Raw genomic sequence first — 26,948 nt, 5'->3', positions numbered from 1 at the left:
GAACGACACAGTTATCCATCTGTGAATAAAGAAAACCAATGGACTCTGGAAGTAAGGTAATTACATCATTAGTAAAGACCTAGAGTCCTCTATGCAGAAATATGGTGTCTTTCTTCTTGACTTGAAGATTTTGCTAAAAGATTCAAAACCAAAAACAAAAACAAAACAGTTTCAAATCTATTTTTTAAGCTCTACCATTGTCATGTGGAGTTTCAGGACTGGTGGGAGCTCGGGTTCTCACTTTAACCCCTCATTCTCTGAGGACAGCAGTGCTTCCTTGAGTTTCAGGACTGGTGGGAGCTCGGGTTCTCACTTTAACCCCTCATTCTCTGAGGACAGCAGTGTTTCCTTGAGTTATTATTTGTTTTTGAGACAGTGTCTTGCTCTGTCACCCAGACTGGATTATAGTGACATGATCTAGGCTCACTGCAACCTCTGCCCCCCAGGCTCAGGCGATTCTCCCTCCTCTGCCTTCCAAGTAGCTGGGACTACAGGCATGTACCACCATGCCTGGCTGGTTTTTGTATTTTTTGAGGAGGTGAGGGTGTGCCATGCGGGCCAGGCTGGCCTCAAAATTTTGAGCTCAAGTTACCAACCTGCCTCAGCCTCTGGGATTACAGGCGTGAGCCACCGTGCCTGGCTTTCTTGGGTTATGTATATGTCCCTCTGTCTGGCTCAGTGACAAACTGAAAGTCACTTCCTCTCAATAGCTTCCTCTGGTTCTCATCCTCCCATACCAAATAAATTGCTTCCTCTCCTGTGCCCATCACATTTCAAGCATCTCTCTTACACATTGCACTACAGATATTTTTCTGCAGGTCTTTCTGAGAGACTGAGCATCTCCAGAACAGAAAGTATCTCACAGTCTTTTATCCTCTTCCCCAGGTCTTACCCCCACGTTGGAATCAGCATCCCCTGAGTGTCCACTTCAGTTCTACTCAACCACCTAAATCCAGCACTATGGAGCATTGTTCATTAAAACAAACATTAGAGGGAATTCACCAGATTTTTTTTCATCTGCTTTAGTTTAAAATCCAATAGGGGCCAAGCACAGTGGCTCACACCTGTAATCCTAGCACTTTGGGAGGCCGAGGTGGGTGGATCATCTGAGATCAGGAGTTCAAGGCCAGCCTGGCCATCATGGTGAAAACCCATCTTAAAAAAAAAAAAGAAATCCACTAGGACAAGAATATATAGTTTAGTTTCATTATGAATTAGATTTCTGCAGAACATTCTGGCTCTTGGTTCAGTGTTTAATTCATTTGAACCCTTATGTATATTTGATCAAAAGACTTAGTATCATTCAAGGATGCAGCACAAAAGCAACAGATGCTCATCCAGATTACAATGCCTTGCTTTTTGCTATCTCTTCTCCCTCGAAGAACGTTCTGTCTCTTGTAAGCCAGCGTTCCTACTAATAGACCCTTAAAAAAAAAAATCTTCTTGGAGAATCCCATTAGTTACCCTGTTGCCAGGCAGGTACCTACCTTATACTAGCTGGTTAGATGTTTCTTGCTTCCTTTAAAAATAATAACCATCCTTGCAAGACCAAGACTAGGATGAGTCCAGAGAAGCAGCTAGGGTATAAAATATAAGGCAGCACTCACTTTCAGGTGCTTACCCTGCACTTGTGTGACTCAGAGAATGGACACCTCCTAAAATGTTGCACCCCAGTCACCTCCTTTGCGCCTTCCCCAGTCTATGCCCTGCATCATTGCAAAGATCCAGTATGCAGCTGGTTTAAAAAGGAGTTGCATGTTTGAATCCTTTCTGTACCCTACCCTTCCAGTGGATTAATTCACGGTTCCTGACGTTCTACATTTCCAGTCACTCTTCCCTTTGAGTCAAAATTTTAGGGCTCACACACTTTAGTCCAGAAGCTACTTGGCAAAAGCCAGAAATTCCAGAGCTCAAGCCTACTTGCAATGAATGTGTTACATTTAAACACCCACTTTATATTTTAGATAATCATCAATCCCTCCCAAAGATGGATATTATTAATATGAGGAATATCTCACAGATGACTTTGGTAGATGAGCTTCTTAATTATGGTATTATTCATTTCTTGTTTTTCAAAGCATTTAATTTATCATCTAACAGACGTAGGGGTCCATGGAATTATCCATCTTGATTTTTTTCCCCTTTTTAACATGGCTATGCTTATTATTATTCATAGCACAAGCCAAGTACTACAGTTATTAAGTGGTATCATTTGGACCCTAATGACTCTGTGCCTTTCACACCATTGAAAAGGAAGTTGGCTATTAGGAATCGTTAAATGAAACCCCAAACAAAGACTGAGGATTATGAACCCTCATGGCCCAAGTGTGAAGGCAGAAAGTGAAGGGGCATGGAAGGAAGTTCTGGATTTGCAAGCAGTCGTGGAAACTCTTTGGAATGCAGTAACCCCAACTTCCTTTCCAGAGTTTTGTCCCACATCGATTTTGGCTCTTTTGTCCCCAAAGCCATTGGCTTTTTTCAGTATCTCCTTTCACATTCTGCTTCCTCTGCTTGGAATGGTCTTCTCTCCCCTCTGCCATAGCTAAACCCCATTCATCCTTTAAATCCCAGCTCAACTATCATTTCTTCAGACAGTCACTCCCTGATCTTCCCAACCAGCTAAATCCCCATCCATATCCTCATAACACCATCTTACCAAGTGGTAATGTTTATTTGTTTCAGTCACTCTTTGATGAAACCCACGCCTCCATGAGACTGTAAGCCTCACCAGCTCAGGGGGTCTTGTAGGTATTTTGGTTGCTTGCCATTGTCTTCCCAGGACTTAACAGTTATAGGCACTCAGTGTATTTGTTGAATAAAAAAGCTTGGAGACAAATATATCAGTCAGTGCCCTGGCGGGAAGCAAGCAACACACTTAGCTGGGGTTCTAAAGAAATCAGAGTTAAGGAAATCAACAGCGTTGTTGAGATACCCAGAAATTAGCAATAGTAGCAAGGCATTACCCACCCTGGGCCTGAAGGGGCATGAGGAAGGAAAGGCATTAACGGATTGCAGGGAAAAAGCTAGAACCTTGTACAAGCTGTAGTTGTCAAGAGGCAAAGACCTATCACCAGGCAGGAATGGAGGAGGAAGTATCTTCATTCTCCAAAGCCAACTGGAAACCATGGTACAAGGAGCCCAGGAGATACAGTCCATGGGGGAATGAACAGAAGCCAGAAAATGGATGAGGGAAGGAACCCCCTAATGATAATCAAGACCCCAAGGTTGCAGCCCATGAGCCCTCCTCAGCCCTAATTGAGCTTCGGAGGAACTCCACCCCTCCTAATTCCGTTGCAGACAGAAATGACTAAAACTACAGCTCCAGAAACGACTGTGACCACTGCTCCTCTGCTCGCATGGGGTGAGCCAATTAAACCTTCCCCATGGGTCATGTGCTGAGTCTTCAACACCAGCCGACTTCCTTGAGAGCATGAACTGATGACATGAGTTCAACTCCAATGGGTTGCAATCCACTGGGGCTAAAGAAACAAACCAGGAACTCTGCATGAAGGAGTTTAGCAACCCAGAATGAAATCGTTTGAAATTAATCATTCTGAGAGCATCTCTTAAAATGCTGCAGCCTCTGTGCTGCTGTCGGTCTTCAACCTTGAGAGAAACAGCTGGGGCAGTTTTCAAAAAGGGTGGGCTTGGGGAACGAGTCTTTGTTGGCTGTGCGTCTATTCACAGAGAAGCAGAAGAGTTGGCGACGGGAGTTCCACAGTGTCGCCCGCGGGTGCCCTCCTTGGTGCACTGTGCTCTGGCTCGTGCCTGCTCCACTTTGCTGAGTCAGCTTTTTCTAAATCACCATGACCCAGGTTCAAGTGCCTTCTGCCGGTCTTTCTCCTTCCTCCCTCGGATCTGTTCACCTTCTGCTTCCCTCACCGTGCCCTACTCCTGGCTCTCAGATCCCTGGGCCTGTTTCAGTCTCTGATCTACATTTTGGAGATGGAGGTAGGAGAAGAAACCAATGATCTCCAAGGTTTCCGTGACCCTCTTCTCACTGGGGACTGGGTCAGTCCATGACTCACCACATCCAGGCGGCACCGCGCTTATTTATTTGATTTAGGATGATCCCAGATTGGCCTCTTCAACCTCATTCTCTCTCCTAAGCCCCATACTCAGGCATTTCCTGCCATTTTCCCCTGGACGCCCAGCCAGGATCTCAAACACAGCACTAGACTTGAATGCAGCGTCTTCTTGGAGAGAAAACCAGGTCTAATGAGAATGCCTGGGCTTGCCCCACTGTCTTCTGACCCTACTCCCAGCTCCTGCACTGTCAGCTGTGTGGCCTTAGGTGAAACACTTAGTATCTCGGAACCTAAGTTTTATTGTTTCAAAATAAAGCTCAGCAAAAATGATAGAAGTGCCACACAGACGTGAATATTGTTGTCATCATTTTTGTCCCTGTCATTGCATTGTGCCAGATCCCTCCCTGGGTGGCCCATTCTGGCTGGACTAACCTCTAGAGCATCACCGCCGTCGCGGTCAGCTGTGAAGCATCTTTAATTCCTTCTCTCCTCAGTCTCCACGTCATACCCACATCCTCATTTCCAGAACCTGCCAGTCATGCCACATCATCACCGTGTCCGTAGCCAAGCCCACCCCTCACGTCTGCAGGGCCCTGGGTGAGAGTTCAAGTGGAGGATCCCAGCCCATGGTCAGCCCCTTTCTGTCTTCACCCCAGAGTCCCACCCACACCACCCAGAGGGGTCTTGCCAACATAGTTTTAAAAAGTCCCCTATGTGGTCTTGGGGCAATTTGAGAATAGAATTCTGGAAGGCCAGAAACCCAAAGCATTGTCTAGAAGTGTCTGTGCTGGGGGAGGCTGCTTGCTTTGCATGGCTGTCCCTTTGGCTCCAACCAAACAAGCCATAGGTAGGGGCACAGGCAGAGGAAGGCCAGAGTAACCCCTTCTAAGTGAAGCCCAGGTCTCAGAGTAGAACCTCTCCTCTGGACTTGGGAGTCCAACAGAACCCAGTTGGAGTCCACCTTTTATTAAGTGGCCTTGAGTGTACTGTAGGTTGGACCATCCTATAAAGAAACAGTCCAGGAGCAGTGGCTCATACCTATAATCTCAACACATTGGTAGGCCAAGGCAGGAGGATTACTTGAGTCCAGGAGTTCAAGACTAGCCTGGGCAACATAGCAAGACCTTGTGTTTACTTAAAAAAAAAAAAAAAAAAAAGGCCGGGCACGGTGGCTCAAGCCTGTAATCCTACCACTTTGGGAGGCTGAGGCGGGTGGATCACAAGGTCAAGAGATCGAGAGCATCCTGGTCAACATGGTGAAACCCTGTCTCTACTAAAAATACAAAAAAATTAGCTGGGCATGGTGGTGCGTGCCTGTAATCCCAGCTACTCAGGAGGCTGAGGCAGGAGAATTGCCTGAACCCAGGAGGCGGAGGTTGCGGTGAGCCGAGATCGCGCCATTGCGCTCCAGCCTGGGTAACAAGAGCGAAATCCCATCTCAAAAAAAAAAAAAAAAAAAAAAAAAGCTAGGCATGGTGACTTGTGCCTGTACTCTTAGCTACTTGGGAGGCTGAGACAGGATGATTGCTTAAGCCTGAGAGATAGAGCCTGTGGTGGGTTGTGATCATGCCACTGCACTCCAGCCTGGACAACAGTTAGTGATCCTGCCTCAAAAATAAGAACAAGAAACAATCTTAGGGTTCTGGGCGAGGATGACAGAAATGGCTTTCAGAAATCCAGTAGAGGGCACTGGGCCCTCAAGTTTTCTCTTAAAGAAGCTTCTAGTGGAGCCAGTAATTGTCAGATGCTTTACAGACATCAACCCTCAATCTTCATGTCAGTTCTATGAGGTGGGTGAGAACCTGAGACTGACAGAATAATATCACCCAAACATGCCCACATCCTCATCCCCAGAACCTGTAAATCTGGTACCTCGCATTCAAAAAAGGACTTTGCAGATCAGATTAAGTGAAGGATTTGGGGATGGGGAGGTTCTCCTGGGTCCTTAAAAGAGGGAGGCAGGAAGAGGGGCAGAGTCAGAGATCTGAAGGTCTACCCTCCTGACTTTGAAAACAGAGGGAGGGACCTGCAAGCAGTGAAATGCAAGGGCTTCTTGTAAAGATTGTAAAGTCTGTGGGGCGCAGGGCTCACACCTGTAATCCCAGCACTTTGGGAGGCTGAGGCGGTCATATCACATCAGGTCAGGAGTTCGAGACCAGCCTGGCCAGCATGGTGAAACCCTGTCTCAAAAAAAAAAAAAAAGGGAAAGCCAAGGAAATGAATTCTTCCCTAGAAAGAAATCCAGAAAGGAATACAGTCCTGCTGGAGCCTTTATATTAACCCTGTAAAACCCATTTCAAACTTTTGACCTCCAGAACAGTAAGATAATAAATTTGTGTTTCAAGTCACTGTTGGTGGTCATTTATTCCAGCAAGAATAACAAATTCTTCCTGGACATCAGGAAACTGATACAGAAACTCACCTCCACTTTGCAGAAAGTAAAGGGGGGAAAAAAAACCCAGAGTGTCACAAAGAGGCTGGGTGACCTGCCTGAAGACACACAGTCAGAGAATGCAGGAGCCTGGATCCCTTCTTAGACTCCCATGGCTTCACATACAGGCTGGTGTCCTCGTAGGACAGGCATGCAATTGGTAAACAGGGGAATATTGGTGAAGTCATGGGAAAGTGATGTGCTGTGATACTTCCCAGCACAGAAATGATTTGAAGCCATCAGAGATGAGCTATCCCACAAGTTAAGAGGTAGCCTTAGCCATTCGTGAAGGCCTTCAGAGCAAAACCCAAAGTCTTACAAAAGGGCCTTCTGTGGTGCACATAGTGGCTGGTTAGGGACCTCAAGGTCCGCCACGCTGTCCACTTCCAGACACCAGGATGCAGCCCCTGCCTTTGTTTTTTTCTCCACCACTGTCTCCTCCTCTTAGAGAATCCCCTGTGGGATTCAGACTCCTCTGGAGCCAAAGCACATGCTCCCTGCTCTCCCTGAATCCCTAGTGCTGAGCTTTTCCACTGCTCACTCCTTCCTGCTCTTCAGGTCTCACCCATCACCTCCTTAAACCCACCTGTATTTGTGTCCCATTAGCTGCTGTTACAAATGTAACGGCTTAAATAACATAAATATATTGTCTTACAGTTCTGCCCCAAAATCCAGGTGTCAGCATGGCTGCATTCCTCATGGAGGCTCTAGGGGAGAATTTATTTCCTTCCTTCTTGAGCTTCCAGGGGCCACATGCACTTTTTTCTTTCCTCATGGCCACTCCCGACAGGACATCACTCCAACCTCTGGTTCCCTGTCCCATCACATGCTCTCTGAGCCTAACCCTCCTGCCTCCCTCTTGCAAGAACGATTGTGATTCTATGGGGCCCTCAGATAATCCAGAATAATCCCCCATCTCAGATTTTCAGCTTAATCACTTCTGCAAAGTCCCTTTTGCCAAGTCAGGTAACAAACACATCCTCGGGCTCTGGAGATGAGGGAATGCATGTCTTGGGAGTGTGAGGTCATTCTGCCTGCTTACTCCAGGGATCTTAAATGGGTCACTCTCCCCCAGCCCCTCACCATCTATTCTCCCATCATGGAATACTGCCCTTTGCAGCACATTTTTTTATGATTACGATAAGCCTATTTAATAAGCAAAACTGATTCCACCAGGACAGACAGAGCACATCTGTTTCTCTCAGCTCCTGGCCCAGGGCTTTGGTTCTGTTGAATGACTGAACAAATGAATGAATTAAGTAGTATAGCTATTATCATTAACATAAGAAAGATGAGATGCAGAGAGAGGAAGCCGCTTGTCAGAATGACATTACCAAGTCAAAGCAGAGCCAGGATTCAGCCCTGGAATGTTCGCACCGCCTCCTGCCACCGTCCACTTGGGAAGCTATCAAAGTGGCCTCCCAGAGACCAGAAGTGTCAGAGAAAGTCCAGATGTCCTCTGAGCTTAGAATGTGGGCATCCTGAAGCACTTGAATACCATGACTCAGATTTCCTCCCTCCACTGTCTGGATGGGAAACCAGCTCTGTTGGAGATGGCCTGAGTCCACGTAGAATCCCAGCCCTGGAAAATCAGCTGCCGAGGCCAGATCTGCCCAGCCACACAGCTGGCAGTGGAGCCTCAGACTGTGTGTGGGACCATGGTCCTGATTATGAACAGACTCTGCTGGGCCACCCAGGCTGCACTGAGCAGGCCACCAAGAGATAGCTGCCCAGGTCAGGGGCTCTAGGATGTGGAGTAGGCAGGACAATGGCCTCTAAGTGAGGCTCAGCCACATGGCATCTCACTTTCTCCACATATCCACGTGTTCGTTCATGGATTCATCCTAGAAGCTGTTGTGTGACAGATGCTTCTTTGTACTGTGGACTCTGAGGTAGACACCATTGTCCTGCCCATACAGAGCCGCAATACCCAATATGGTAGCTACGAGCTATGAGCCACGGGAAGCCACTGAGCATTTCAAGTATGGCTCTTCTGAATCGAGATTTACTCAGTGTAAAATATACCCTAGATTCTAGACAGTCCCCCCAAAAAAAGTGTAAATTATTACTTAATTGAGTATACATTGCAGTAACATGTTAGATATATTTGGTTAAAGAAAATGTTATTAAATTTCACCAGTTTTTTACATTTCTTAACTGGTTAATTGGAAAAATTTTAGCCACATTTGTGGTTTCCTTTGTATTTTAGATGGCGCTGTTCTGTCGATTTGCCATGGAGAGCAGAGGCTGATGTGTAATTGACAAGGTTGGGGTAGGGTTGCATAACTAGCTGACTGAGGCGTGAAGGGAGAAGGGCTTGGGCCAGTCTGAGAGGCTGGGGGTGAGGGCAAATGCTTAGAAGAGCTCACATCCAAGTCAACAGCTGCAAGACCAATCCAAGGTAGCTCAGGACCAGGGCACTCCAGAAAGGCACCCAGTGTATACAGAGACACAGTGCAGAGCGCCCAGTGCACTTCAGCTCAGTTGTAAATGGTGGGCATGAGACTGCACTAAGAGGTGAAGAAAAGCAATAAAGCTAGAAAAAGCAGTTACCAGCTCCAGAACCATGTAGTCCAGTGCTGTTCAGCAGGATTTTAATGTGAGCCACATGCAAAGTTTTAGATTTTCTGGTTTCTAGCCATGTTTTAAAAGCTACAGACAGGGCCGGGCATGGTGGCTCATGCCTGTAATCCCAGCATTTTGGGGGCCCAGGCAGGTGGATCACAAAGTCAGGAGATTGAGACCATCCTGGCCAACATGGTGAAACCCTGTCTCTATTAAAAATACAAAAATTAGCTGGGTGTGGTGACACGCGCCTGTAGTCCCAGCTACTTGGGGAGACTCAGGCAAGAGAATTGCTTGAACCCAGGAGGTGGAGGCTGCAGCCGATACCACGCCACCGCACTGCAGGCTGGCGACGGAGCGGAACCCCGTCTCAAAGGGAAAAAACTCAAATAATTTTAATCACTGCTATTTCGACATGAAATAAATGTCAACAGTTCTTACTGAGATAGTTTGCCTCTTCATTACGATGATGAAGCCTGTGAAGTCTGGTGTGAATTTTATACTGACAGCGCTTTGGCAGTTTTCACTAGGCAAATTTCAAATGCTCACCTGCCACATTGACTAGTGGCAATAGTATTAGGCAACGTCGATCTATCTACTAGACAATTCTCTTTAATACAGTGGGGAAAGGTTTTAAGCAGAAGAGTACTTAAAGAAAAGCACACCTCTGACAGTTGCAACAGAGAAGACAAGTCTGCTGTGTGCTACTGAGCTTTCTGGAGGCCGTCACCACCACCTTCTGGGCACTGTCACCCCTGCCAGGGTGCCTCCACTTATAAATGGTAATTTGGGAGCAATGTCTCTTTTTGCAGACTTTGCTTTGCCAGGGTGTCATTTGAGGGCAGTTTGGGGTGTCAATAACAGAGCCCTGTCAAGGGGAAGCTGCCCTCTCAATTCCCCCCTGATTCTCACCACCTTTCAGATGGGCAGCCAGAGGCAAGACCCTTGGAGTTTTTAATCATTGGGCGTCTCATGTGTGAAACTGTGTTGCTTAACTCAGCTAATTATTGTGATGCTTAACTCAGCTTATCATCGGGTTTCTCATCTGTGAAACTAATGTAAACACTCAGCTAACAGGCTTGGTGTGTGGATAAAAGGAAGCAACGTATGCAAAGTGCTTCACACGGTGGCCTAAGAAAGAATTAAACGGAAACAGTATCATTTCTTTCCTTCAACGTTGTCATCAGAAAGGCTCTTTTTTCCATCTCTAAGAGCAGCCTAAGAAGAGGATAGAAATTCAAACAGCGTGATTAGGGGGTCAGGCTAATTAAATGTCCTCTTGGAAATACTTGTAATCCTTTATCCAACCTTTCCATAAGGGACTTCAAGGAGTCAGTTCATTTCAGAAAGAAATATCCAAAAACCATGCAGATTAGATGCTGCCCTGCAGGGGGCTTTTTCTCCTGGCATCACAATAAGCTTTGACTGGTGAGAAAACAGCTTTTCTATTTCCCTGGGCTCTGTCTTATTGGAGAGGCAGCTGAAAAGTTATTCCTCGTCTCCAAGGAGTTTTCAGATGCTAATGACTTGCCAGGGTGACAAGTAACTGCAAGCTGTGGAGCCATGATGTTTCTGCCACGTTCCTCTGCCTTTGAGAGCCAACGAGGCAGTACGGACCAGGCAGAATTGGGAAAGAGCTTTGGTTTTGAAATCTGGCAGCCCTGAGTTTCAACCACAATTCTGTCACAGATAACTACATCATCTTGGGACAAATCGCTTCTGTTTTTGAGCATCAGGGTACTCATCTGTAAAATGGGTATATATTTTGCAAAGTAAGAATTAATGCACATAAGATTAGAATCTATTAGCTGTCTATTACTGCATTTACCCTCACAAAACAGAGGCACTCAGGATCTCCCAGTTTCTGTGAGTGAGCAATGTGGGCATGGCTTCACTGGTTCATTTGATTCTTACAAGTCTGAAATCATGGGAAAGGGGTCCTGATCCAGACCCAAGAGAGGGCTCTTGGGGCTCACACAAGAAAGAATTCAGGGTGACTCCACAGTGCAAAGCAAAACAAGTTTGTTAAGAAAGTAAAGAAGTGAAACAATAGCTACTCCATAGACAGAACAGGGCAGTCCTGAAAGTAAGAGGAGAGCATGTTCACCCTGGGTGCGATGCTCGTTAATATATAGGATAAAAATGATCATGGAGACATGTGCTCCGTTACAAGGGTTTGTAATAAAGAATTGTTTTTTGAGACGGAGTCTCACTCTGGCACCCAGGCTGGAGTGCAATGGCACAGTCTCAGCTCCCTGCAACGTCCACTTCCCGGATTCAAGCAATTCTGCCTCAGCCTCCTGAGTAGCTGGGACTACAGGCATATTTGAGTAGAGACGGGTTTTCACCGTGTTGTCCAGGCTGGTCCTGAAATTCTGAGCTCAGGCAATCCACCCGCCTTGGCCTTCCAAAGTGCTAGGATTACAGGTGTGAGCCTCGGCACCCAGCAAGGAGTAATTTTCTTGATTACTGTATTTTGCAAGAATATTTATATATATATATATATATATATATAGAGAGAGAGAGAGAGAGAGAGAGAGAGAGAGAGAGAGAGAGTCTCGCTCTGTCTCCTAGGCCGGAGTACAGTGGTGCAATCTCAGCCCACTGCAACGTCCACTTCTCAGGTTCAAGCAATTCTCCTGCCTCCACCTCCCAAGTAGCTGGGATTACAGGTGTGCACCACCACACCCAGCTAACTTTTGTATTTTTAGTAGAGATGGGATTTCACCACATTGCTCAGGCTAGTCGCAAACTCATGACCTCAAATGATGTGCCCACCTTGGCCTCTCAAAGTGCTGGGATTGCAGGAATAAGCCACTGTGTCCGGTCTGATATTACCTTTAAAGCAAAATTAGGAATGCTTCTGCTAAAGATATCAAGGTATCGGGACACTCCCAAGTCTGGGTCTGTTGAGTAAACACTATGAATCTGTTCCCTTAACCATAAACATCTAGAGGCTAGGCATACCTAACTTCCTGTGAATGCAGCCCAGCAAGTCCCAGCCTCATTTCCTAGCCCTCACTCAGAACACAGTTGCTCTGCCTCAAATGTGTCTGACAAAGGTATGAGCCGGGGCTGTGGTCTCAACTGGGAAGGGTCTGCTTCCAAGCTCTGGCAGTGGTTGTTGCAAGGATTCAGTTCCTCAGGGGCATTTGGACTGAGGGTATCTGTTCCTCACCGACTGTTCGCTGGGGTCTGCCCTCAGTTTCTTGCCATGTGGACCTCTCCGTAGGTAGCATGGCAGTTCAAGTCATCAGAACAAGGAAGCATCAATAGTCAGAGGAAGAGGGACCGCAAGATGGAAGCCATGGTCTGTGACACTGACATACAATCACTTCTGCTCTATTCTGTTGCTTAGAAGCAAGTCACTAGGTCCAGCCTACATTCAAAGGAAGGGGATGAGGACCAGGCAGTGGGGGTTACTGACGACCATTTTAGAAGCTGTCCATTACAATATATGAAGATTCTCAGTGAGTAGCAGCTATTATTATGAACAAATGTGAAAACCCTTTGAAAAGCAATGTTCACGGCTGGGCATGGTGGCCCATGCCTGTAATCCCAGCACTTTGGGAGGCCAAGGTGAGCGGATCACAAGGTCAGGAGTTCAAGACAAGCCTGGCCGATATGGTGAAACTCATCTCTACAAAAAATACCAAAAAAAAAAATTAGCTGGGTTTGGTGGCATGCACCTTTAGTTCCAGCTACTTGGGAGGCTGAGGCAGGACACTCACTGGAACCCGGGAGGTGGAGGTTGCAGTGAGCCAAAATCGTACCATTGCACTCCAGTCTGGGCAATAAGAGCGAGACTTTGTCTCAAAAAAAAAAAAAAAAAAAGAAAGAAAGAAAGAAAAAGAAAAAGAAAAGCAGTGTTCACTACAAAAATAAAAGCAATGTACTGGATGATGTATTAGGGCCAAGAAATTTAACAATCGCATGATATTAGTAGTCAGAGATCAAGGTCAGGCATTGTACCTCATGCCTGTAATCTCAGCACTTATGGCCACGTGGGGAGGATCACTTGAGATCAAGAGCTTATGAGCAGCCTGGGTACCCGGGCAAAACCATATCTCTACTGAAAAAAAAAAAAAAAAAAAAAAAAAAGGAAAAATCAAATTAGCTGAGCTCATGGCAACGCTTGTCTGTAATCCCAAGCTACTCGGGAGGCTGAGGTGAGAGGATGGCTTAAGCCCAGAAGGTCGAACCTGCAGTCATCTGGGATTGTACCCCTGTACTCCAGCCAAGGCAACAGATCATCCTTGTCCGCCCCAAAAATGGGTTGATTCTGACCATTACCAAGTTATCCAAAGACTGCATTTAAAAATGCCTTTAATTTAAATACTGATTTGATAACATGTTACCAAACACCAAAGCTAGAAGGCATCCATTTCTTCTACATAATGTTTTATCATGTATCCATATCCCATTCTAGTTATGTTAGAGTATGTGTATTTTTACAGAAATACAGATTAAAGTATTTTAAATATCATGTCAGTTCTCACTTAACTGTATTACAATGTTTAATCGTGCTGCGTGTTCTCTGTAACTAGCTCTAGGTATCTTTATATCCTTTAGCTGTCACATATGATTTCCTTTCAGTAGATAAATGTGAGAGCCATTGTTTGCTTACCCATCCCCTTAACTCTGGGGCATGTAAGTTGCTTCAGTGTTTTGCCATAAAAGCAATACTGTACTTGTGTTACCTTTTGTGTAGTAAATTTTTCCCCCCTAATTTGAATTAGGTCTTTAGGATAAAGTTCCAGAAAAGCAATTAGAACGCAAACATTTTAAAGGCTGTGTCAAGTTGTTATCCAAGTGAGAAGGCTTTGGTTTTCATACACAAACAGCTGCTCTGTCAGTCAGCCACAGGGTGAGTTCCTCAAAGGCAGGCACTATCTTGCTTTTTAATTTTGTTTGACCATAGTGACTGGCCTAGAAGCAACATTTTAATGAATATTTGTGGACTGAATGTATGAGCACACATACTTAAAAACTTGAGACTTCAGAAAAAATATTTAGGCTAGATCTATTGAAACTTTCTTTTCTTTTCACTTTTTTTTTCTTTGCTGAGACGGAGTCTTGCTCCGTCGCCAAGCTGGAGTGCAATGGCGCGATCTTGGCTCACTGCAATCTCCACCTCCCCAGTTCAAGCAATTCTCCTGCTTCAGCCTCCCGAGTAGCTGGGGCTGCAGGCGTGTGCCACCATGCCCAGCTAATTTTTTTTTTTTTTTTTTTTTTTTTGTGCTTTTAGTAGAGACAGGGTTTCACCGTGTTGGCCAGGATAGTCTTAATCTCTTGACCTTGTGATCCGCCCACCTCGGCCTCCTGAAGGGCTGGGATTACAGGCGTGAGCCACCGCACCTGGCTTTTTTTTTTTTTTTTTTTTTTCCCTCCTTAATTAAGTGATGTGGCATTTCCATTTAGGTTTCACTGAGATGTGAAGCATGGGCCTGGGCCAAGTACTCAGCTCCGTGTTGCCCTTTCTGGATTTCATTGAACTCTCATGCCTCCCCAACTCCACCTCAACAGTTGGAATTCCACGTGGCAATAGAATGAGATCCTCAAAATGCAAACTGGATTCTGCAACACCCTTGCTATTTCAGAGGGTCCCAGGAGCCACCTGTTGGCCTGGCAAGGCCCCTAACATTTGAAAGGCAACAGTAGGCCCTCTTTTCTGGGAAGAATTCTAGAGTGTTCGGGGAAAATCCCGCCGAGGCAGAGACAACATCTCCCAGTAACCAGAATCATGAGAATTTTCCTCAATGCAGTTCAGCCTTGGGTAATGGGTCCACTTAGCCCAAATGTACATCAGAATTGAATAACATGGAAGTCAGCAGGGCACAAACCACCTTCGGAAAGTATTTGTATTAGTCAAAATGTAATCTGACCAATACACCCTGCCACCCTAAAGCATGTAACTCCCAGAACTCCAGAGAGCCTTCCCCCCAGCCTTTTAGAGAAATGTACATCTACTTATTTCAAGAGCTGTCACCCTCATTTTATCGACCCAGAAGATGTTTGCACAAGATAAGGGTGTGTGAATGACAGCCAGAATTTATTTGCACCCTACCGCCCAACAGCGCCCTCTAGCTTCTAAGCTTGAGCCGCAGCGCCCTCTGATGGTCACTCGACAGTTTGCGTCGTCCAAGCCCCCTTTTCACCTGGGCAGCATCTCACCTAACCAGCACCTGTTTGTTGGTTACCTTGTCTCGCAGGTCAAAGAGGCCATGCAGCGGATCCATGACCGAGGGAACATTGGCAAGTTAATTCTGGATGTAGAAAAGACTCCAACTCCACTGGTGAGTGAAAAGCAAGAGGAGACTGTTCAGTTCCACATGAGAGATGCACCACGGGTGAATCAGATGCAGTACAGGGTGGGTAGAAGGAAGTACAAGTAGCTTGTGGGCTAGTGGAGGGGACCAGGGGTAATCAAATGATTTCACACAGGAGGGATTCACCACAAACTGAGATGAACGCTGAAAAGGAAAGGCCAGTGCTTCAGTGAGAGGATATCAAAGCAATCTGAAGGCACAGGCATTTGTTTCTATGAAAGCATAGAAACGATAGACCTGTCTATTATAGCTGCTAGCTGTTGGGAGAAACTTCTGGAAAATTTCAATGATGTCACATTCATGTTCCTAACAGAATGATGCCAGCGGCCTCTGAGATGCTCCCTGTTGGTTCCATTGAGGTTTTGGTTTTTGTTTGTTTGTTTGTTTTTGAGATGGAGTCTCACTCTGTCACCAGGCCGGAGTGCAGTGGCATGATCTTGGCTCACTGCAACCTCCTCCCGGGTTCAAGCGATTCTCCTGCCTCAGCCTCCAGAGTAGTTGGGACTACAGCAGTGCGCCATCATGCCCGGCTAATTTTTGTATTTTTAGTACAGACGAAAGTTTCACCATGTTAGCCAGGATGGTCTCGATCTCTTGACCTCATGATCTGCCCTACTCGGCCTCCCAAAATGCTGGGATTACAGGTATGAGCCACTGCACCTGGCTTTATTTTTCTTCAAGACAGAGTGTCACTCTGTCATCCAGGCTGAAATGTCATGACGCTATCTCAATTCACTGCACCCTTCACCTCCTGGGCTCAAGTGATCCTAGCCCCTTGAGTAGCTGAGACTACAGGCAAGCACCACCATGCCCAGCTAATTATATATATATATTTTTTTTTTAGAGACAGGGTCTCACCACGTTGCCTAGGCTGATCTCCAACTCCTGAGTGTAAGCAATCTGCCTACCTCTGTCTCCCAAAATGTTGAGGTTGTAGGCATCAGCCACCATATCCAGCCGTGATTTTTTTTTTTTTCCTTACAAGGACAAAACCCTCTATCCCAGGGATGCCACCAGGAGTATAGCATGTCAAATTCATGCCCCACCTGTTCGTCCCAGGGCCTCTAAAGGAGGGAACATGCAGGGGAGTGGTAGTGCCTGGGCTATCTGACTGCATGGATTCAAAACCCTGAGCCCCTGTTTATGACCTCAGAAAGTTGACCACTCAGCTTTGATCCCCTGTCTGTAAATTGGAGATAAGTTCTCAAAAGTCAGTTAGAATGGCATTCATAAAGCATTGTCCGATATGTACTAAGTTCCAGGTCATCTTTAACAAAGAAAATAGGAAAGGTTTCTTGTTTGTTTATATACATTCATTCTTGAAGCTGCATCCATTCTTTGAAAAAAGAGAATGAACTAAAATGTTTTTGCATATTGTCATCCAAGGTGTCTTTTTTTTTTTTGAGATGGAGTTTCACTCTTGTTGCCCCAGGCTGGAGTGCAGTGGTGTGATCTCGGCTCACTGCAACCTCTGCCTCCTGAGTGCAAGCGATTCTCCTGCCTCAGCCTCCCAAATAGCTGGGATGACAGGCATGTGCCACCATGTCCAGCTAATATTATATTTTTAGTAGAGATGGGGTTTCTGTATGTTGGTCAGGCTGGTCTCGAACTCCCAACCTCAGGTGATCCACCCACCTTGGCCTCCTAAGGTGCTGGGATTACAGGCATGAGCCACTGTGCCCAGCCAATGTGTGTACTTTAAAACTATTTCCATGACTTTTGTAACCATAATGCAGTTTTGGTATGACAGTCATTTCATTCAACGAAGGACAATGTCACCATTGTAAGATGCCCTCTCATCAAGTAACTGACACTATATGGCTGTAGCTTATTAAATGCTTACTATGCTCCAGGACTGTTCAAAGAAGAATAGAGGACAAGGTTGGGGAGGGGCTGGCAAGGATCCTGAGTCTCCTGTACACCTACTGTATACCCTTCAAACATATGACCAAGTCTGTTTCAGCCCCATTTGTAGAAGGCAGACAGGCTCTAGGGCCATCCTAGAAACAGACTGCTTTCAAGCAAAATATTGGCACCAATTTCCCACTCCGGGATGCTCCTGTGTTCATTACACATGAGTTGCTGCCAAGTCCTTGGGCTGGTAGAAAGGCCTGTCTTACCAAGCGGGGATTCTTACCAGAGCAGATGCTGAAAAGCCCACCTTTCTGGGTGAAAGCACAGGAACTGCCTGTGCCACACACAACATGTGTGGGGGTGACAATGTCATTGTCCTTGTTTCTGAACCTCCTGAAGGCTTTTTTCTTTCTTTCGAGACGGAGTTTCACTCTTGTTACCCAGGCTGGAGTGCAATGGCGCGATCTCCGCTCACCGCAACCTCCGCCTCCTGGGTTCAAGCAATTCTCCTGCCTCAGCCTCCTGAGTAGCTGGAATTACAGGCATGCGCCACCATGCCCAGCTAATTTTTGTATTTTTAGTAGAGACGGGGTTTCACCATGTTGACCAGGATGGTCTCGATCTCTTGACCTTGTGATCCACCCGCCTCAGCCTCCCAAAGTGATGGGATTACAGGCTTGAGCCATCGTGTCCGGCCCGCTTTTTTCTTTTTTGAGATGGAGTTTCACTCTGTAGCCCAGGCTCGAGGGCAGTGGCACAATCTCAACCCACTGCAACCTCTGCCTCCCGGCTTCCTGTGACCCTCCTGCCCCAGCCTTCCAAGTAGCTGGAATTACAGGCATGCACCACCATACCAAGCTAATTTTTGTATTTTTAGTAGAGACAGAGTTTCACCATGTTGACCAGGCTGGTCTCAAACTGCTAACCTCAAGTGATCCACCCACCTCAGCCTCCCAAAGTGCTGGGATGACAGGTGTGAGCCACCGTGCCTGACCCTCCTGAAGGCTTTTATCCCTGGGACCAAAATAAACAAAAAGACAGTAGAGAGTGGGTATTCGGAGCAACCACGGGGTAGAAGAGAGGCTGTGGCCCGTTTAGGCAAAGAGTGGACTTGAAGGAGAGGGAGCGTGTAGTCAGGTTAAATGGAAGATGTGGAGATGCAGGAGGGGTCCAGTGAGGTCATTTTAGGGTTAGCACTTGAAGGAAGAGGAAAAACACAAGGTCCAGGTTCAGGAGGATGTGCCACTGTCCACTCAGCAGCTGTCGGAGGAGGGGTCGGAGGCACCTCTCTCCTACTGAAATGCCACCGTCTCAAAAAAAAAAAGAAAAAGAAAAAAAAAGTCTCACTCTGTTGCCCAGGCTGGAGTCCAGTGGTGCAATCTCGGCTCACGGCAACCTTCACGTCCCAGGTTCAAGTGATTCTCCTGCCTCCCCATCCCAAGTAGCTGGGATTGCACGTGCACACCACCATGCCTGGCTAAATTTTGTATATTTAGAAGAGATGAGGTTTCATCCTACTGGCCAGGTTGGTCTTGAAATCTTGACCCCAAGTTATCTGCCCACGCTGGCCTCCCAAAGTGCTAGGATTATAGGCGTCAGCCACCGTGCCTGGCCATGACCCCTCGCAGCCCTCCCTCAGTCTTGAATCTGCCAAGCCAGCATGCTGCAGGACACACCGCTCCTCTAGAATAGTCTGGGCTACAAGGCACGGGGCAGCAACCAAGCAGGGGAAGTCGATTGTTATTGACAGCTCCAGAAGTGAATTTCCTGGGAAGCCCTAAAAGTGGAGTCTCTCCTGCTCAGAGCCTCCTCTTGATGAGGCTGGGCGAAAGTGAAGTCGGAACTCATCCTATGATGGGTCATGGGGTCAGAGCAAAGGCAGAACTGCTGCCTCTAGACCCCACAGTACCAGAGGGCAGCCCTGCCCCAGTCCTGGCCATCTGACCAGTGCCCTAGTGAACAAGGTTGGCCTTTCCTGAAGGCTCCTGACCTCTGCTGCCCTTATGACGTCTGCGGGTACATTATCTCAGTGTCTCCCTTTCCACTGCTGTAGAACAGAGCTAACAATAATTACTACGATTGCTACTGCTTCATAGAGTCATTGAGAAGATTAAAAGGACCAATGTTTGTGAGCAAACTGGCATAACGGTGACTATGTATTATAATAGACTACTAATGGACAGGCACAGTTCCTCCCCTCCCGTATTTGGCTAGTTCTACGTTATCCTGAAAGCACTTACTGCACAGGTACCTAGTTGCGGGGAAGAAAACTGCAGAGACCTGGTCCTCTCCTGCGGTGTCTACAGTTTGGCAGGGACAGACGGACACTGGTCCATGAGCCAGTCGTATAAATGGGACAGTGCAACTCTTGATCAGTGCTACGAAGAAGAGGTGTTTGGGCCACGAAAGCTCATAATAGGGAGATTGTTCCAGTTCGGGAACTTTGGAAAGGCTTTCCCAAGGTAGTAGGATTAGCTCTGAAGGAAAAGTAGGCATGGACTGGGCTGATGGAGTGGAGGGATGACATTCCAGGGAGAAGGCATTGCACGTGCGTGGTCAAGGGGAAAAGCCCAGCTTCGGGTCAGAGAACACGGGGTGGGCTGAAATTCAGGGACCAAATGCTTGTTTGTCAGAATAAGCTGTGATGCAGGTGGGGACTCAAGTTTGGGAGACCTGGGGCCCAACCGAGATCTAGGAGCTTAGAACGGAAATCTGAGGCATAGCTCTGGCAGGGGGATGTTAATGAACAGAACTAATTTGTTCGGAGCCTCTCTCATGCTCAGCCTTTTGCTGGACTCTTTAGGGACATTACTCCATGTTCTTTCACCTGGTTCTTATAACAACTTTATAAGGCAGGTGGATTTACCGCCACTGTAATGACGGAGGAAAGGAAGGCCCAGAGGGGCAATCCTAACTATGCCAGGTACCAGTGATCAACAAAAGAAAAGGAGCCAGGCAAAATCCCTCTCCTCCCAGAAACTGTATTCCAGTAGGGGAACAGAGAGCTAAAAGTAGATAAATACACCTTTGTTCTGGTTGTTGTATCTGCTCCTCCTAAGCGACGGCATCAGGACTTCAACCCTGGTGGCTCAGTGCAGCTGATATTCTCAATACCCCTCCCATCTCCCCTTGGCAATCGGGTCCCCTGCATTCCAGGGGCTTCCTTTCATGGGCACCTGCCCCCCGACTGCCTCAGAGCTAACTCTGGTCACCAGAGCATGCTTTCTTTGCACAGAACCTGCGTGAGAGAGAGATAACTCACCTCCCCTGAGAACAGACGTCAGCCATACTGAGGTTTCCTCCTTCCGCAGAAGGACAGACTCTAAGATGTGCCCCATAGGGTCTCTCAGAGGTCCCAGCAGGACTCAGTCCCACTGCCAACACAGGAACCAACTTACCTACATACTCTGCCTTAGATTCTTCTCCTTTTCTGTCTCATTTCTTCACTCCTCTGTTAGTACTTCCTGGGATCATCTCCTAAATTCCAGATACTTACATTCAAATCCTTATCTTAGCACCCTCTCTTGGGGTGCCTGTCGTATGATGGCTAATACCATGCTGCCTTCCAAGGAAACAAGCAACCCCAGCTCCCAGCCCCCAAGAAGTCCTCCCATGGGACGTCCTCAGATGCTCAGAGATGACGGGGCCAGGTTGCACAGCCCTCACTAACATCCTCTTTTGAATTACAGATGGCCAATGACAGCACAGAGACCAGTGAGGCAGGGGAAGAAGAAGAGGACCACGAGGGAGACAGCGAGAACAAGGAGCGGATGCCCTTTATCCAGTAACCCAGGAACCCAGATGGGAGAATGTGAAAGGCGGTTTGCAAGAAGAGGACCTGGCTGAGCAAACTCTTCTGTGCCCCAGTGAACAAATGCTGTAGTCCAGTGCGTGTCGTGTTTGTCTGCAGTCAGCTGAGCTAAAAAGCTGTTGATCACTGTTGTTTTTTGAGATTAAGTGCCAATCCCATTCCATGCAGTATTATGTCCCTCTATCTGCGTATTACACACTCCCCTCTCCCCTGCATCAAAACCGTCTGTCTGTGGGTTCTTCTTGACAGTTCTAGAACAGCCTTGCAAATTAATACAAGCCCCGCGCTCTATGCCTAAGAGACCAGACACGGGGAAAGACCAGTTTGGATGGAAAGGTGTTATCACAGAGCCCTGTCTAGCTCCTAGAACTCTTCAGGCCAATGACACTCTTTCGCTGCCGGCCACCCTTGCCTCTGATGAGAACACTTGCCAATTTGGCCGGCAGAAAGAGAGTAGGTCAGGAGATGTTTTCATGAGCCCACAAATTTAGAAACTCTCCTAGTAGTGCTTTTTCTCTCTCCATTTAAGAGACAACGAGGGTCAAAAGTTTGAGCCATTCTCTTCTACCCTGCTTCAGTGTTTGACCCTTCCACTGGTTCTTATCCATAAACACAGGGAGGCGGGTATAGGTTTTTTACAGTAGACAAGTGGGTCAACAGCATGCGTTTGAGGACCTGCCATGTAGATTTCTCCTCCAAAACACATCTCATCAGCAGGATTGTTCCTGCTCCATATTTATTTTAAGAAAACTCACCACACACAAGACGCATTCAGAAGTCATTCCTGAGAATTGCTGGTGTTTGCATGCTTGCCACCTCCATTACCAATTCTGCAATTTTCAATTGCTGGTGGAAAGTGACCACTCTGACCATGGATCCCCCAAGGAAGAAGAGTTCCCTTGCAGACCACAGGTAGAAAAATCAGTGAGTATCTCCTTCCGTGCCAAAGCATGTGCCAACATGTGACCAACTCTAGTGATACAAAAGGTGTATATTCAGCATCTGGTCCCAGATGTACACTTCCTCCCCTCCCATAGATAAACCTCTGGTGCAGAATCTTCAGTGCCGTGGCTCCTGGGCAACCAAGGACCAAGCCACCTGCTTACACACCTTGTTCAGGTTTTCAGCTCCTTAGGAACCCCACTCCCATGCCATTTGACTGTGCTTGAGAGATGAAAATAGCTGCCCTTGAGAAAGAAAAGGAATCCCAATGTCTCCCCCAGTGGAGCTCCTCATTCCCTCCTTCCAGTCCTTTTGGCTAAAATGGTTAACTTTATCACTCACAGACCAATCCGAAAATACTAGGAGTTCATGGGATTGGTATCCCAACTTTCTTTGTGTTCTGAAAAATATCAAAGGGCTTTCACGTTGCCCAGTTTCTCCACCAACAAGCCTTAGGGTGGACCCAACCCTTTCCCCAGTGGTAGGAATGAATGCATCTTAGCAATTACCTGTCTGTTTTCCAAAGTCCCTTTGTAGCAAATGTCACCTCATTCATCATGTTCTTTTTCCTATCCTAAGCTTATGATGACTTATGTATGCCAAATATTTATCTGAAGAGTTTCTCCTCATGGTGAATGTGTGTATAAAACATGAAGACCAGAAAGGGTGCTGTCATCTGAGGAACCAAGTGATGTGAGTATCCCAAAAGAGGACACCAACATCGTCTTTCCTTCCTACTCCAGGACTCACCAGTTCTGGGCCAGTATCTTCAGAGAGATAATGGGGAATTTGTTCCCCTATTACCTTTGCTAAGTGCTATATTATTGGTTGTTTCTCCCATAACCATGCTGAAAAGGGAGTCCCCTAAGGATAACCAGCATCCAAGTGGCATTCCTAGTAAGTTGGGCTGAAGTGGCATTTTCCAGAGCTGAAGAAGTAAAGAGCCATTGGCCATATTAGGGCTGTCCTTCCCCCAGAAAAGTGGGAACTCAGCTACAGTCAGAATTCACATCTTCGTTATGTGCAGAGGAGAGGTATAAAAAGGCATCCCCTCCAAATTGATTTGGTTTGGGTTTGTCCAACTAGCAAAGTTAATCCAGTAATCACAAATTATGCCAGGTGGTTAAAGAAAACTCATTCCTCTCCATACAGAATGAGGAAACTAGAGTTTGACCACTAAGACCAATTTCTGCCATGAAGATTGGGGGGACACAAGTTAATTGTTCAATGTGCTCTCATTTTAAGCACCTTCTTCCCTGTCTCTTGATTGTCATTTCTGAAGAAGTGTAAAGAATGTCTCAGTCTGCCTTAAAGGAACTGTGAAGGCTTCTCTGTAATTTAAGCTTGATTGAAGTGAACTGAAATATTGTCTAATGTCTTCGTGGCTTTAGAGCTTTTGTTATATTGTGCCTACAAAGCAAATTATGTTTACACAAAAATATAAAGTATTCAGCATAGCCAAACCTTGCCTGGCATCTGTTATTCCACATACATCATTGCTGGATAAGCAGTCGCACTATTAAATATGCAAAGAATGGGGAACTGAAAAAGGAAAAGTTAAAAACCTGGTAGGATCATCTCCAGATGAGAAACTAAAGACCCCATAAAGAAAACAGGAGTTAGGGCCGGGTGCAGTGGCTCAAGCCTGTAATCCCAGCATTTTGGGAGGCCGAGGCTGGTGGATCACAAGGTCGAGAGATCGAGACCATCCTGGTCAACATGGTGAAACCCCGTCTCTACTAAAAATACAAAAAATTAGCTGGGCATGGTGGCGTGTGCCTGTAATCCCAGCTACTCAGGAGGCTGAGGCAGGAGAATTGCCTGAACCCAGGAGGCGGAGGCTGTGGTGAGCCGAGATCGCGCCATTGCACTCCAGCCTGGGTAACAAGAGCGAAACTCCATCTCAAAAATAAAAGAAAAGAAAAGAAAAAGAAAACAGGAGTTAAGAGGAGAAAAGCCTTTAAAACCAATTCAGGTTCCCTCCACCTAGAAAGTAAAACCATTAGGTAAAAGAAGAAAAAAAAAAAAAAAAAAACTATTGAAAACATCCTATGGGCCAGGCATGGTGGCTCACACCTGTAGTCCCACCACTTTGGGAAGCCGACACCGGTGGATCACTTGAGGCCAAGAGTTCGAGACCAGCTTGGCCAACACGGTGTAACCCCATCTCTACCAAAAATACCAAAAGTATCTGGGTGTGGTGGTATATGCCTCTAATCCCAGCTACTCGGGAGGCTGAGGCAGGAGAATCACTTGAACCCAAAAGGCAGACATTGCAGCAAATCGAGATCACACCACTGCACTCCAGCCTGGGCAACAGAACAGGACTCTGTCTCAGGAAAACAAAACAAAACCATAAAAACTATCCTATGATCAGGATGACAGTGATGATACAGATAAATATAGAATAACAATAATGCCAAACAGTTATAAGGCACATGTTGCTGAAAACTGTCCACTTATTAATTCACATGCCCTCCCCACAGCTCTGAGAGGTAAGGTCTATCATTATGTCCACATACAGGTGACAAGATTGAAATATGGGGAGCTTGTGGCCTTGTGCAAGATCACACGCTAGTAAGTGACAGAGCTACAACTCACCAATTTCAAAGCACACTCTTGCCTCCAGAATGCATTCTCTCCACCACCTGATCACGCTACCCTGAACCTCAAATAAGGGTAAAATACAATGCATTTCAAATTAGCGATCCCTTGTTCACCTGAAACCCATTAGGGATTCAGTTTTCTCTGATTTCAAGGGTATTCTTATAAATTTGTCTTGCTTAGTAGCAAATAATGTGCATGTCCAGAAGTATGTTTATTTTTCCAGTCTCCCATGCACATGTTGGGTGACATACTGATTTTGAAACCCACAGGTCTCATCAGTAGTCTTCATTTTCATGATCTAAAAATCCTCCAGGTCACCAAAGAGATACACAAAAGTAAATATCCAAAAGCTAGGGTTTCACGAAAGCACAATTCATGGCTGGGGAGGGTGTACTGTGTTTTACCATATTTCTCAGCAGGAAGCCAACAAAACAGTCAAGTCTATGTCGATAAAACACCACGTATATAAACTAGAATTGAGAAAGTAGGAAGTCACGCTGTCAGTGGAGTTCTTAGGAAGTCACACACTACCAAGTTTCTTGGTTTTGGTTTTTGTTTTGTTTTGAGATTGGGTCTTGCTCTGTTGTCCAAGCTGGAGTACAGGGACACAATCACACCTCACTGCAGCCTCAACCTCCAGGGTTCAAGCAGTCCTCCCACTTTAGCATCTCAAGAAGCTGAGACCACAGACACATGCCACCATACCCAGCTAGCTTTTTGTTTTATTATTTTTATTATTATTATTTTGAGACAGAGTTTCACTCTTGGTATCCAAGTTGGAGTGCAATGGTGCCATCTCGGCTCACTGCAACGTCCGCTTCCCAGGCTCAAGCAATTCTCCTACTTTAGCCTCCCAAGTAGCTGGGATCACAGGCATGTGCCACCATGCCAGGCTAATTTTTTGTACTTTTTGTAGAGGGGGTTTCTCTGTGTTGGTCAGGATGGTCTCAAACTCCCGACCTGAGGTGATCCACCCACCTCGGCCTCCCAAAGTGCTGGAATTACAGGCATGAGCCACCATGCCCAGCCGCTTTTTCATTTCTTGTAAAGACAGGGGTCTCCCTATGTTACCCCGGCTGGTCTCATACTCCTAGGCTCAAGCAATCCTCCCACCTTCATCTCCCAAAGTGCTGGGATTACAGGCATGAGCCACTGCATTGGACCCTTGTGTGTGTGTGTGGTGTTGTTGTTGTTTTTTTTTTTTTTTTTTTTTTTTTTTGAGACCAAATCTCACTGTCACCCAGGCTGGAGCCCAGTGGTATGATCTTGGCTCACTGCAACCTTCATCTCCTAGGTTCAGGCAACTCTCCTGCCTCAGTCTCCCGAGTAGCTGGGATTACAGGTGCACACCACCATGCCTGGCTAGTTGTTATATTTTTAGTAGAGATCCGGTTTCACCATGTTGGCCAGGCTGGTCCAGAACGCCTGACCTCAAGTGATTCACCTACCTTGGCCTCTCAAAGTGCCCTATACTCTTATTTAATGCTCATGTTCTCTGTATGAATCCCATGGCTGCACCCAGCCAGTGCTAGTGCACTGTCACATTTAAAAATGGCTCAGCCACTAACACTAGAATCTAAACTAAATCCACATCCTTACTTATAAATGGAAATGGGAAAGAGGTCTACTAGGAGCTGGAAGTTTTTTGTTTTTTGTTTTTTGACACAAGGTCTCACTGTCACCCAGGCTGGAGTATAGTGATGATCTCCACTCACCGCAGCCTCCACCTCCCAGGCTTGAGCAGTCTCTCTCACCTTAGCTTCCCCAGTAGCTAGGATTACAGGTGTGTGCCCCCACACCCAGCTAACTAATTTTTTGGAGAGAAGGAGTCTTTCTATATAGCCCAGGCTGCTCTGGAACTCCTGAGCTCAAGCAATCCTCCCACCTTAGCCTCCCAAAGTGCTGAGATTACAAATGTGAGCCACCCTGCCCAACCCAAATTAATTTTTAAAAAGTTTGAAGGAGGTTAGGGTAGAGTAACATTTCAAAAGCCATTTGGGGCATAGGAAACATTTGTGTATGAGCAAGGAGGAGAACAATTTTAGGAGCAGAGACTACGACCGTGTAGCTGAAATACAAGATCGAGGGGAAGAAATAGAGCAGGAGATGGGCACCATGGGAAGTCAGTGCCAGGTCTGGAAGTGGTTGAGTGCCAAGCTGGTCCTCTTCGATGTTAAGGAGAGGAACAAGGCCATGCAATGAAGGGTGTGATATAAAAGCTTGGGAGGCGATTTCTGAGGGTAGGTGCTGGGTTTCATGGGAGGAGAAATAAGAGCCCATAGGTGGCCACGGAGCCAGACATCAAATGCCTTGACTCCTGTGCCTTGGTTTGGGTCTTCCAGAATCAGACATTGAAACAAGGATTTGACCGTCGGCGTGTT

The 26,948-nt window shown here is 46.5% G+C and overlaps 1 protein-coding gene across 1 annotated transcript in view; it reads left to right on the top strand.

Annotated features, from left to right (window-relative positions):
• VAT1L (vesicle amine transport 1 like) overlaps positions 1–23,634 on the top strand; it is a 178,018-nt gene extending 154,384 nt beyond the window's left edge. The window contains exons 8-9 of the mRNA XM_003938073.3: positions 15,237–15,320; positions 20,897–23,634. Coding sequence (XP_003938122.1) covers positions 15,237–15,320; positions 20,897–20,995 — 183 coding nt within the window. The 3' untranslated portion in view covers positions 20,996–23,634. The remainder of the gene's footprint in view (positions 1–15,236; positions 15,321–20,896) is intronic.
• The last annotated feature ends 3,314 nt before the right edge of the window (positions 23,635–26,948 follow it).

This window comes from Saimiri boliviensis, chromosome 1 (genome assembly GCF_048565385.1).
Source record: "Saimiri boliviensis isolate mSaiBol1 chromosome 1, mSaiBol1.pri, whole genome shotgun sequence".
Lineage (NCBI taxonomy): Eukaryota > Metazoa > Chordata > Mammalia > Primates > Cebidae > Saimiri > Saimiri boliviensis.
The sequence above is the reverse complement of the archived record's forward strand: the minus strand, read 5'-3'. Positions and strand labels throughout refer to the sequence as shown.